This window comes from Thunnus maccoyii, chromosome 19, assembly GCF_910596095.1.
Source record: "Thunnus maccoyii chromosome 19, fThuMac1.1, whole genome shotgun sequence".
In the NCBI taxonomy this organism is placed as follows: Eukaryota; Metazoa; Chordata; class Actinopteri; order Scombriformes; family Scombridae; genus Thunnus; species Thunnus maccoyii.
The window spans coordinates 12686924-12701007 of NC_056551.1; the positions used below are offsets into that span (position 1 = coordinate 12686924).

The 14084-nt window shown below is 38.9% G+C and overlaps 1 protein-coding gene across 1 annotated transcript in view; it reads right to left on the minus strand.

The window, feature by feature from the left end:
• sardh (sarcosine dehydrogenase) overlaps positions 1-14084 on the minus strand; it is a 50351-nt gene that overhangs the window by 17384 nt on the left and 18883 nt on the right. Inside the window, exons 11-15 of the mRNA XM_042394352.1 lie at positions 9274-9364; positions 8863-9004; positions 2745-2828; positions 2073-2186; positions 1449-1587 (exon numbers count right to left, since the gene is read on the minus strand). Coding sequence (XP_042250286.1) covers positions 1449-1587; positions 2073-2186; positions 2745-2828; positions 8863-9004; positions 9274-9364 — 570 coding nt within the window. The remainder of the gene's footprint in view (positions 1-1448; positions 1588-2072; positions 2187-2744; positions 2829-8862; positions 9005-9273; positions 9365-14084) is intronic.

Sequence of the window (14084 nt, forward strand, 5' to 3'; positions counted from 1 at the left end):
GAGGATATTAGAGTGTAAGTAGTGGTACAAAAGATCAGTAAACAAGCTACAGAAAATAAAATATTGCATTTGCAGGTAGTGTGGTGTGTTTTTAACACTAGCTGTGTCAGCTCAAAGGATAAGGCTGCAATTTTCTATATTCTTCTTGTCAAGAAATCTCATGTGCAGAGCCAAACCAACAATGAACTCATCCTACATCGTATTCCTCTGTGTCATAGACCTCTGTTGTTGTCCAAAAACTATTAAAAACACGTCAATGTAACGTCATGTAGCACAACAAGCTAGCAAAGCTCTGTAAACAAAACTGTATGTTTTGCACCCTTACACAGAACAAGTCTCTGGAGACTGAAAACATAATCGCTGTTATTAGTCTTTGGAGCCTTTTCTGAACAAACTACCGTGCCCAAAACTCTTTGCATGTCACCCAGTCACCCAGTGCAACTGTGTGGCTCATGACATGTTTTTAATAGTTTTGGACAACGACGGAAGTCTACGGCACAGAGGAATACAGTATATTAGGTTTATATACTTCTAAGAAGGATGGATGAGTTCATTGCTGGTTCGGCTCTACACATGAGATTTGTTGACAATAAGAAAAATATAGAAAATCACCAGCCATATCCTTTAAGTCTGGGCACTCACAAGAGATACATGAAAAAATGGTCAAAATCGATGAAGCCGAGACCAAGATATCCCTCTTTTAAGTCTCTAGTGTGAACCAGGCTTTAAAATAGTTGGATCCTACATTTCCCATAATGTAACCAATAGCATCTTTCAAACTCCAAAGCTCCAGTTTGTAACACAGAAGACATTATACAACTGTTTTTGCAAGCTGAGAGTTTCTCCTTAATGTGGAGTTTTCCTTTAAATGTCCCACTGTGTAAAGTTTTCAAGGGATTATCTTTCAAATGATTCTGACAGCATGAGTTTTTATTGGTCCAAAATGAGACAATTGGGGTGGGTACCACTGGGATTCGCCAAAGTCAGAAATGTTCAAATCCTACACAGAGGAGCCTGAATCTAGAAAATACTGGTCCTGGCATTTTTGTCAGAACTTGACAGACTTTTTCAGAACTCTTGGTTGCACTTCTCCCGTTTCTTTACAGAGTGCACATCACAACACAAAGGCAATGTATCCTGTTCAGCATCAAAAAAAGACAGTAATAAGTAGGAATGTGATGAAAATGGAGAAAGGAATATCCAGGGCATTTTGGAGCTCTGCCCAGTTTTACATCTGTACACACCTGTCACTGCAGAAAGAAGGTGTATCTGTCAGTTCGCTGATTTAGAAAAGTTATGAAGGATGGAGGAAGAGTGGACTGTTTTGCTTGTGTGTTGGCATCTTGTTTAGTGCCTCTATCCATGTATCTGCCGTGTTCACTCTGTCAATGTTTTCTCCCATCTGTCTGTATCTGTACATTTGTGCGTGCGTGTGCAGTCAGACTGACCTGGCTTCTTGTTGACATCAGCAGTGAACAGCCAATCAGCCGCCTTCTTGGCATCTGGTCCAGTGAGATAGAACTTTCCAAAGTAGGACATGTCAAACACAGCCACACCGTGTCTACATGAGAGGCACTCACTCTTAATCTGCATTTAAAAAAGCACAACACACACATTTAATGAGCACAGACCCTGACATTAAATAAAAATCGGTCCTCTGGTAGCACCCAACAGTCAAAAATGACATTTCTAAGATGACTGCATATCTATGGAGCCAGATCCTTGGAGGCAGCATTCATCACAGTCGTGAAATGATCGGAAAACTAATAGAGAGGTTTTGACATCAAGGTTGGTCATTCCCTGAGCTGCTGAGGTAGTTTGCTCTTCCTAAAACACATTTTTGCACCATAAAACTGACTGACTGTATTATCATCAATGTCTGTTGTTATTTCCCATGAGCACACATATTTCATTTCCTAATGGAAGCCTCCAAAAAGTGTTCATACTCATCTGGCCGCCCTGAGTCTTTTTGGCCTGTAGTTTTCTGATGAAAGTTGCATATAATTTAACACTTTTCTATTAAATAATGCTCATTTTCACACATACACATACTTTTACACTTTTGATCTTACCACTTCATGATGTGGAGGGAAGTCAAAAGTGTATTCTTTGCCCAGCAGGTCGTTGTATTTGTAGTTGACATTCTTCTTAATGTCATAGGCCCCATAGTAATCATAGTCTTTAACCTTTGCAGTAACACAGACAAACAAGTTGTTAGAGGCTAATTAATCACCACTGTCTCCCAAGCACAGAGAAGGACAAAGCACTGGGCCAGATACTGTGTCAGCGTCGTCCATTATTGGCAGTAAGTTGCTTATCCAGCAAGCCTGATGGACAAATCCCATCTTAATTGTTTGTCTTCCAAATGCCTTTTGTCAATATGTGGGTATAAATAAATCATTGCCATGCACGTGCTTGTGTGCAGTGTAAAGCTGGTGTTATACTTTCTGCATCTGCAAGTATGCAAGGATCCACTAGGGTCCATGTGATGTAAATTTCATCATTAAAGGTGTACACACAGGTTCTGTGCAGACATCTGCATACCTCCAATTTGTTGTGACTGCATGGCCACTACACTACAATCAATAGATGCTGATCTACTGCACGTGTGGAACGCATCCTCCAAGCGGACTTCAGAAAGTATTATAAACAGAACTACTACGCGTTGTGTAAACAACGCGTAGTAGTGTCCGTGTGCATGTTCAGTTGGGAGTATATTCAGGGCTTTAGTGTGTGTGTCTCACAGGAGCGGGCCCGCCTGTGTTGAACCAGCCAGGTCTCTCCCAGCCATGTCTCTCCTGGAACACACAGCCCTGCTCCGTCAGCACCTGAAACAAACAATCACACACACACACAAACAAACAAACAAACAAACAAACATGAACAAACACAGAAAGATGAAATCAGCACAAGAGAAAACAGCTGAGAATAGTGACCAGTGTTTACTTTGGAATGACTGCATGAAAAAACATCTGTTGGAGGTAAGAAATAGGGATGTTTTTTTTTTTCTTTTTTTAATTAACAACATACATTCACAAAATTATGTAGTCATAAATGTATTCTTATATTCAGCAAAATAACTTCCTATGAAGAGAAATGAACACATTCATTGATTAAATATCTTGCGTAAGGGCATTTTGACTGCTGTTTTTGAGTATTTAAAGTAGCACTGTTAATGTTTGTGGCTACTTGGGGGCTGGAGAACGAGCTATAACTACAACATTGACATTTTGTCACCTTATTACCTTATTATCACCTAGTTGTTTGTAGATTTTGCTAGCAAACAGTTGCATATTTATATATCTGGCAAGCACTGAATATAAATCCAATATTCACTCTTTTTTTAGCTCTGTTTTGGTCTCCACCAACTCCTCTGGATAAAAATATCTGGCTCTTTAGCAGATAATTGCTCCACGATGTTCACCAGCTAGTCGTTAATTTTGTCTGTGTGCCATTTGGTGCTGGGCAGGTAGTCTACAGTACAGTAGCAGCTGTCTACAGTAAAGTTGAACCAAAACAATGAGCTGAAAGACGCTAAAACACTCCGTAGAGCTGAGAGGAACAATAATAATTCTCTGTGGTCTTGGACTACAAGCAAACCACTTTCACATTACACACAATCAAATTCCATTGTTAATATAATAGGAATGATTAGTGTAGCTTTAAACCAAGACAGTATGTCACAAAGAGCAATAAATGAACTTGCCTAAATATTAAAAATCAATCTAAGCTTGGAGTAATTCATGAGAAGTGATGGTAAAATCCTGTTTTAGCATGATTTCATGAGGTGTTTCATGAGGTGTTGAAATAAGATGTTTCACTGCTCGCCATCCTACTTGTTACTGTAAAATTGACAGTCGCCCACAGTTGGTAGGTATGTTGTGCTATGCTCTCCTCCTAGCAGGCAGCTAGGAGGAGAGCTAGCTCTTGCCAAACTTCCCACACCAAGCTATATTTACCATCTGTGCTACCGAGGTGGAGAAAACGTGTGAGCAGCAGTGTCAGAGATGGCCTGTTTGTGCTCTGAAATAATCTCGTATTGCTTCCTAAAAGTAGACAGTCTCATTATTGTGCAGGGACTGCTTCTCTGGCTGACCAACCCCCTTAAGTACCTCTCAACCATAATACATGTTGTCATGATTAGGAGCAAGAGCCAGTATTGCGAATAAAAGCTCATTTAAAACACAATAATTAGACTTTTTGTTAGATGTTTTTTTTCTTCTCCACTCTGCTACCCCTACACTACGTCTACACTGCTCTCCAATAGTAGGGAGGCTAGTTGCTAGGTGATGGCCCTTGACGAGTGATTAGCAGGGTTGGACCGACCCAGTCTCACAGGGACTGTGCTCTCCTTCTAGCTACATCTGTCTACCTGAGAGCAGTTATTTGTGTCTCTTCAGTGCTCCATACTGTCTGGCTTATCTGGTGCCATAATTGTACTGGAACTCAACATTATGATGTTATCATGCACATTAAGGTCTTTTGTGCTGGCTGGAAAAAGTTGTGATGAAAGCAAGAATTAAGTGTTTTAGATTTAATAATAATAATAATGATAATAATAATAATAATATTATTATTAATAATAATAATAATAATAATAATAATAATAATAATAATAATAATAATAATAATAATAATGGATTACATTCTTAAAGTGCTTCATCTTGATACCTAAAGCATTTCACAGTGAAGGGGGGAAACTCACCTCAACCACCACCAATGTTAGCACCCACCTGTGTGATGCATGGCAGCAAGGGGGAGGTAATCATTGACCACGTTTACATGCACAAAATATTCTGTTTTTTGTCCTTATTCTGAAAAAGACAATATTCCTACTGAGTGATTTACATGGCTAATAAAAATGAATATTCCACTAATATTTTCATTTACATGCAGCCGTGCATACTATATACGTAAAACGCCCCCATGATGTACATAGTTGGTTTGTTTACAACACACAGAGCTGAATGTAAACAGGCGAATTAATGTGTTGCAACCTGCAGTAAAAACTCCAATTGAGACACATATTCCGAATACGCTGTATACATGTCCAAAGAATGCTCCTAAAATCCGAAAAATATCAGCATGTCCCACGTCTTAATTGAAAAATGCTACATTCGGAATAATGCCAAATTCGGAATAGCCAAAAGGAATATGCTGTTGACATGACCCGTATCAAATTTGGAATATTGTCATATTTGGAATAATATTGGAATATTAGTGTTCATGAAAACATAGTGACTAAGCCAGTTACACTAGGGGATGCTTAGATGGCCAGATGGACTCATCCAAAGGACGGTATCTCCTACAGCATAGCGTCCCTGTCACTGCACTGGGACGTTTGGGATTTTATTAGGACCAGAGGGAAGACTGCCCCCTACTGGCCCACCAACACCACTTCCAGCAGCAACTTGGATTTTCCCAGGAGGTCTTCCATCCAAGTAATAACCACACTCATGCCTGCTTAGCTTCAGTCATTCAGCATAAACAGGGTACATGCTGGTATGACTGCTGACGACATGACTGCCTAATGGCCTCAAAATAACACTGCATGCTGTAACATTTAACTATGGTGCCTTGTACAGAGTGTCCATCAGCGTAATGACAATGACTCACTTTAAACAAGCCAAACAATAATTAAATGTTTAAGGCTGAAGTTACAAATGACAACTGGCTTATCAACATTTCTGAGAGGAAAGTTGGCATTGGCCATGGCACAGAGTGATGCGTTGTGTCATTTGTCACCGGAAACACCAAACAAACCAAAAAAACTTCATAGAGATCATAATGATACTCCTAAGTGAGGAAAAAATGTGGAGTAAATACAAATGAGCTGCTGATTATGCACATTAAGTGTGTCAAAGTACTGAAAAAAGAGTACATTGTTTCTTTCATTTCAGATTGTATTGTTGATTTTCCTCTTTTATGACTGTCACTTGTTTTTTAGTAATAAAAATAAAGTACAAAAACCATTGACAAAAAAACTCATTCATTCAAGTCTTTAAGAGGCCCTTCAGGAAACTGGTTAATTATGCATGAAAGGTGTCAAGGAAACTAAATAAAATAAGCTCTAGGAAAGCAGTAGACATGAGTAACAAAACACATTGACGACATTGCTAATGCAATTTGTGTGACAGTAATCCATTTTGAAAGAATGCCTACATGCATGAACGGTGGTAGAAATTGCAGCAGTTAAAAGGTAAATGAAGTCTGGAACAGGAAAGCAAGGCTAAGTGGGTCATTAATGCATAAAATATGGCGGTGGGGCCCATTAAGAGTTTGTGTCGGGCTAAGGAGAGGCTGAAAGGCATCCGAGACTAGGCTACCGAAGCTAAGTGTATCATTTATTGTCACGTTGGCAGGGATTGCATTGATAAATGTAGCTGCCGGAGATAAGTTGCACTGCTAACTGCTGTCTGCCTAAACCTGAATCAGCTATTTGGCTCTAGATTTGACTGGAGAAGACAGGAGGGGGGGGGGGGGGGGGGGGTTTCAAGAGGGAAGACAGTGGCAACCACAGGTAGAAAAAGAAGAAACGGACTGACATTATGTATGAACCGCAGGATGAAAAGAAGAGGAGATTGTGTTGGAGAGGATGTCAAAAAGAGAGAATACAGGATGAGAGAAAGACGAGTGAAGGTTGTGGGTAGAAACAAAACAGAATAAGGACTGGAATAAATGGTTGACGGAGAGAAGAGAAAAAATCAAACAGGTAAAAGAGAAAAGGAGTGAGTCACACAGGTCTGAATCTCCAGTCATACAACCTCTAAAAATATGGAAAGTGATCAAAGATAACCGGTTAGGTGATATGCAAGAAGAGAAGCTCCTATGACTTAAAGACGTGAACTGCTTCCATCCATGTTAACAAACCTCTGCAATACAGAATGTTTTCCCTTCAGCTAAAAAGCCAAAAAGGTATCCGTCCATCTAAATCCTGAAAGATACAAAACGCTGCCCACGCTTTTTCACTGAAAGTAAAAGCCCTGCTTACCTAACTAAAAGAACCTGAGTAAAGCCAAAGTTGTGCTTAATGTTTATCAGAGGTAGGTGAAATATACAGTATATGAATATGGTCTCATAACATCTCAGAGAAAAAAGGTTTTATTATATTAGATCAAACTTTACTTGTTAAATATGATGCACACAGACTATATACAGGGTTTATATGTATATTTAGGACAGGAATAAATAACAGGAACATCCTTCAATGTGACACAATAACTGTACAAAGGATTTTTGTTTTGTGTTGTTACTTTGTCCATCCATGTGTGCATGGAGAAAATATCTTGCTTTTCCTGATGCAAAGAAATTGATTTACACATTGCTGTTTTCTCATCTAGACTACTGTAATGCTCTTTTAACCGGATTACCCCAAAAAAAAAAAAAAAAGCTTATATAAAATGCAGCTGTCAGAGTCTAAACTCCCCCTCCACTCAAAAATGTTTTTTTTCTTCTTGTTCCTACAGTTGAATGTTTCAGCTTCACTGTGCAGGATGATGTATGTTGACACTAGAAGACACACATTTATCTGCTGAAAGTGGAAAGTTTTTTCTGTACTCATTGAAAATCTGATTTTAAGGGGTGGGCCTATGAGCAGGATTTGTGACATCACAACTAGTTTTGAAGCCAATCTTGGTCCAATATTTAATTTAAACAAGTGTGATGTGGAAACCTGAAGCCTCCTGTGCACAAACACTGAGAATGGACCATTCAGTGAAGTAGGAGACATCTTGTGTCCAGTAGTTAAACTTCTCAGATTAAATATATTTACATATTAATAGATTCTCAAATTTTTAATGAATGAGAATGAGTAGATGCTATTTTAAGGATTTTAACATGGTAATTGTATTCTTTTTGTGAAAAAAAGAACATAGCGGACACATGTTATTGCTCCAAGCAGAGTATTTTTGTATGTCTTAATACCTGTCTGGAGGAGATCTTTAACAAAAACAAGTAAAAGAAGGCACATTACACCAATATTAGCATTTTTACATTGGTTTCTTGTATCTTATAGAATTGATATAAAATTCTATTACTGATTTAAAAGGTTATGAATGGTTTAGCATCTGCATATTCAATCGACTGTCTCTCCCTCTATACTCCTAACTGCTGCCTTGGGTCATCAAACTTTACAGCACTTAATGTTCAAACAGTTAAGACAAAGACATACAAAGAGGCAGCGTTTTCTTATTATGGGCCACAACTATGGAACAACCTGCCCATAAATATCCACCATGTAACATCTGTAAATTCCTTTAAAAACATTGTAGAACTAACATTTTTAATCTTGTTTTTAAGTAGTCTTTATCAATGGTGCTTATTGAATGCTACTGAAAGTTCAGTTATTCCTTTTAATCCTATTTGAAATTCGAAATTCCTTTTATACTCTCTGTTGTATTTAAATGCTTTGTTTGCCACCATCTAATTTATTTGTTTACATGTTTTAAATGTCTTTTATTTTTTACCAATTTGATGTAAAGCTCTTTGAGCTGCATTGTATGTATGAGGTTCTGTACAAATATAATACAACATAATAAAGTTATTATTATTTGTGCTTTTACAAATTTTCCAGTTTAGCAATATTTCCTTAAAAATATAAAATGTACATATTATAAAATGTTTCAAATTTCATTCTTGTTTTATTGAATTTTAAGTAAAAATTACATGTACAGAAGCAAAAAAAAAAACAAGATCTCTTTGCCAATTAAACCTGTGGTGCCCTCGCATAAATGACTCAAACCATAGCTGAAAGCGGTCTGAGTAACTCACAGAGGAAACGCAGCTTGTTAGGGATGTTTCCTTGAACTGCTCAAGAAAAATCCCGTTTAACTGTCTACACTGGAGATCAAACAACTCATCTACCTGATGGAAAGGGTCCTTCCTCATGTTTCGGCTGGCCAGCGGCTCATCAAAGGGGAACACCACAGAGTAGTTTTTAGCGTACGACTCGTGGCTCCTCTCTCTGATCCAGCGTTGGTTGTCTGTCAGTGAGTTATGGAAGCGCCTGAGACAGGAGGGAGAGGAATTCAAAAGATTATCACTCATTAAAAGTCACAATCACTCAGACTCCATTAAAACTTCTTCGTCCTCTGGGTTCCTTTTGCTCTTTGATAAAATGTCAATCAGAAGCTCAAAACCATTTTCTGCTTTGTAGAGTGGATTCAACTTCCTGTGATATAACTGTGACTGATCATACATCTTTGTACATTTATATGTATATATATATATTTATGTGTGTGTATATATGTACAGGATTTGTATGCACAGATGTACCTGATGTCGTATCCGTACATATCCTTTTCAGGGCGGCCATGTATGATCCAGTGAGCCAGCTCTCTACCGCAACCACCTCCCAGCATCATACCTGGCAAAAACACACATACAACACACAGAAAGAGCAAAGATGACACAGTTCCTTACAGAAAACATATGAATTACTGTTGAAACAATTAGTCACTTAATCAAATAAATAGCTGACACAAAATGAATCAACAACTATTTTAATAATTGATTAATCCCTTAAGGCATTTATTAATCACAAATGCCAAACATTTGCCAGCTTCTTAAAGATGAGGATTGCTTATTAAATCTCTTTATGTATCATTTGAATATCTTTGTATTTTGGGCTAGGACTGCAACCAACAGTTATTTTCATTATCAATAAGTTATTAATCATATCAATATAAGATTAATCATTAAAATCGATAAAATGGCAGAAAATATAGAAAAATGTTCCCAGAGGCCAAAATTACAGCATTATTTTGAAGTAAAGGTAATCTCTGACACTTTTTTCCACTATTTTCTGACATTAGATAGACTAAACAGTCAATTGATTATAAATATTAATAATAACAGCTAAATTAAATGATAAAGAAAATCGAGGTTGGTTGCAGAATACACAGTTTTTATCCAATTTTCGCTGAATAATGGGTCCACTGCACAAACAATAGGTGGGAAATAAGAGAGAAAAATCTGAACAAAAAACAGGACCCCTCTCCCCTTCTCTCTGTGACTGTGGGTAATAGGACTAATTAATTTGGGGAAGAGCAGTTCAACAGAGCACTTTGGTCCTCTGCAACAGCCACTATATGTCATATGACCTACAGAGGATTGTTTTGACCTTTGTTCCATCATTTGACCCTTGCTCACAGCTGCCCCTGAGCAATCTGACCTCATTAGCTGTACCCAACGGCTGCAGCATTCTGCTTCTTTCATCCCAACAAACACACGAACACTAGCAATTCAATATTTTATCCATCCGGCCCCAAAACTGCTGGGTTAATGAGCTGCTCCCTTTTAGCAACCCCCTTCTTGTGTTTTGTTGCTGGTAATTTGCATACACCGTGTGTGTGTGTGTTGCGTGCGTGTATACACACACTCAACATCAATATGCAGCAGCACGACCAGGGTGTCCTTGCATCCCTCCTTCATCCCTCTATCTCCATCTCTCATCGCTTCACTCATCTGCAGGCTCTGTCACTCTGGGCCAAGCCTGGGTGGACGTTTGAATGGATGGATGGATGGATGGATGAGAGCAGGGGTAGGGAGATAGAGGGAGGGCAGCGGGAGGGGGATGATAGAGTTCTCCCAAGATGCTGTGGAGACAACCAGCAAGGCGAGGTGGCATTGATAAATGTCACCCGAGATAACTGCGCTGATGTGTGAGCTCGTATCTGCGTGTGAACCCTCATGCTTGTGCTTCCACTCATCTTGTCATCCCACCTCTCTGCGTTTGTGCTTCACCTCTCCTTCCCCACTATCGGTGTCTTGTTCTATTATTGTTCGTTTAGACTGTGAAAACATTTGTTCCTTTCTATATCATTATCTATACTCTTCTGCATTGCTTTGTGATTCTCTTCAGATATTTAATCTCTCTCTTCTGACATTTCTAGTGATGCTATTAGTGATTCAAAAGATGCTTTTAAAGAGAGAGAAAATATACATATGTATGTACACCCCCTGTATTTATCCTTCCCACCATCTAGCTGCCATAATAGCCAGTAAGTGGGTTGATTTGCAAGTCAAAAGACATCAAGGTTATAACAATGATAGATTTAGTTGAAAAAGTTTTTTAGAAGTCTAGGTTACATTTAAAGGAGAAGTTCAACATTTTGCAAAATGTGCTTACCATTCTAATGTCTGTACATGAAGTATAGAACTGTATATAGGGCCCTGAATATGGCTACCAAAACCTGCAAGCTGAAGTTGTTTATTTTATCTGTACCACATTTTCCACCACTGACCACTCATTGGGCTCCTACCCCATACCATGCCCAAGGGAACATCAGTGGAAACAGGTGGGTGACAGCGGCGGACGGGAAGACAGAGGGAAATCCCCCACCCCCTACCATCTCGTCCTCAGGCTGGAAAACCATTTTACGGTGCTGAGCCCAGGCTCGTCCACTGACAGCCATCTCTCCACTGCACCCAGCCCTCCGCCATCACTTGCTTCCACCATGGTGATTGGTGATTCCATCATTAGGGGGCTCTCGCTCCCCTCACACAGAACCAATGCAGCGGTCCACTGTTTCCCCAGAACCCGTGTGTTGGACCTCAACACACAGCTTCCGGCCGTGCTTGGAAAACATGCTAATGTGAGTACTGTGGTAGTACGCATCGGCAGCAACAACACTTCTCACCATGAGTCCGAAACTTAACTTTAAAGGAACATTTTAAAACTTTTCTCACTACCCTTAAAGCAACTGAAAAAAACATTGCAATTTCAGGACCTCTACCGACTTACAAAAGGGGCATAGAAGAATTCAGTCGCCTGTTCTGCCTAAATTCATGGCTAAAAACCGCATTTGACAAATTTAAGGTCACTTTTATAGACAACTTTGATCTATTCTAAGGCCGCCCTGCGTTCACCATGACTACCTACCTCATCCAGCCCTGTTTACTCTATGAAACCCAACTAAACTCAACAGAAAACCACTAACAGAACGGGGCCAAACATAGATAACTTGGTTATAGTTCCCATAAACAGAAACTCATTTTCAACTTCAAAACGGACAGAAATCAAAATGTCTCTTTTTAATACAAGGGCATTAACAAACAAATCTTTTTGTATCAATGACCTAATCAATTATCACTATCTGGACTGTCTTTTGCTTACTGAAACCTGGCTGAGCACAGATGCACTTACCACACTGACTGAAGCCTGTCCATCCATTTACACTTTTTCCTATTCATCTAGAGTGGGAAAGAAGAGTGGAGAGACAGCTGCAATCTACATAGAGACACTGAAGGGTAGGGATGTAGACCTAGGCACATTTCATGCATTTTAATATAATGCTACTTTTTAAAATTCTCAGCCTTGCTTCCTTGCAGTGACACTATGTATATATATCTCAGAATTCTCAGTCCTACTATCTGTCATTCACACAAGCAATGATACCTGCATTTTAATAAGTGATTTCAACATACATGTTGATAATCTCACAGATACCAGAGCCAAAGAGTTTACTGCCTCACAAACATGGACACACCTTGGATTTAATTATATCATATAATCTTTACATCAATATATCCTCTGTCACTGATCTGACTCTGTCTGACCACCACTGTGTGTTTGACAGTTTTGATCATTCTCTGCCAAGTACAAAAAAATGTATCATCAAGAAATGCTGCATCACCTGTGAGGTAGCCACAACACTCACATCGCACATTGCAACCTACAAAAATAACATCTTACCATCATCTTGTGAAGACTTAGTTGATGATTTTAACCATGAAATGAAAACAGTGCTTGATGCACCTGCTCCAATTAAAACCAGGAAAATAATTACAAAAAAGGTTGTCTCATGGAAAAATAGTCAAACAATGGCACTTAAAAGCGACTGTAGAATTTTGAGCGCAGATGGTGAAAAACAAAATTAGTAATACATCTCAATATACTCACCAAAAAACTTAAAAATTACAACAAGGCAATTCAAACATCAGAGCAAGCATATTTCTCAAACCTCAACATCATCATTTACAGTCCCAGACTGCTTTTTAGTACAATAGATTCTCTGGTAAATCCCACAACTAACTACAGTATTAAGCTTCCATGTTCTTAATGTTTGAGTTTGCTGGCTACTTCAGGGAGAAAATAATCAGCGTTAGATCTGGTATCTGCCAGCAGAAAAAGCACACTGCACTGTCACCTATGCTTTTACCTATGTCAAACTGGAACGTTTTGACCTGGTTGATGCTGTAACTCTCAGGAAAATAGTAACAGAACTGAAGCCCTCCACATGTTCCCTTGACCCAATTTCTACCTTTCTTTTTAAAACCATTTTTAATTCTGTATCTGAAGACATCCTTGCCATAGTAAATCACTCCCTACAACTTGGTGTCTTTCCCACTGATTTTAAAACTGCAAAATGAATCTGGATATTTTAACACCCAGCAATTTTAGACCAATTTCAAATCTCCCTTTTTTAAGCAAAATTTTTGAGAAACTAGTTTTTTCTTTTCAAACTCAATCGGTAAATTAGAAATGTTTCAATCAGGTTTTAGAACACATCACAGCATAAAGAGAGCCCTGCTAAGAGTAGTGAATGATATCAAAACAAGTCTTGACAGCAACAAGCCTTCAGTTCTGGTGCTACTTGACCTGAATGCTGTCTTTGATACTGTGGACCACCACAGTCTTTCAGATAGATTAAGTGAGCATGTTGACCTATCTGGAACTGTTTTTAACTGGTTCACTTACTCTTATCTTTGCGGAATACATTTTTTTGTATCTATAGATGACCACTCCTCCAAATGCTTTGAGGTTACCTGTGGGGTACCACAAAGATCAAATTTAGGACCGTTACTTTTTAATTTGTACATGCTACCCCTGGGCAGCGTCATCAGGAGGCATGGTTTCTCTCTCCACAGCTATGCTGATGACACTCAACTCTACATGGCCGCGTCTCCTGGTGACAATGGGCTGATTGACTCACTTTTTAACTGTATTTAGATATAAAGGCCTAGATGTCACAGATTTTTTTACAGCTCAACCAGGATAAAACAGAAGTACTGATCATTGGTTCAAAGATTCAGAGAGAGAAAGTGGCCTCCAAACTAAACACACTAGAACTCAAATCTAAGCC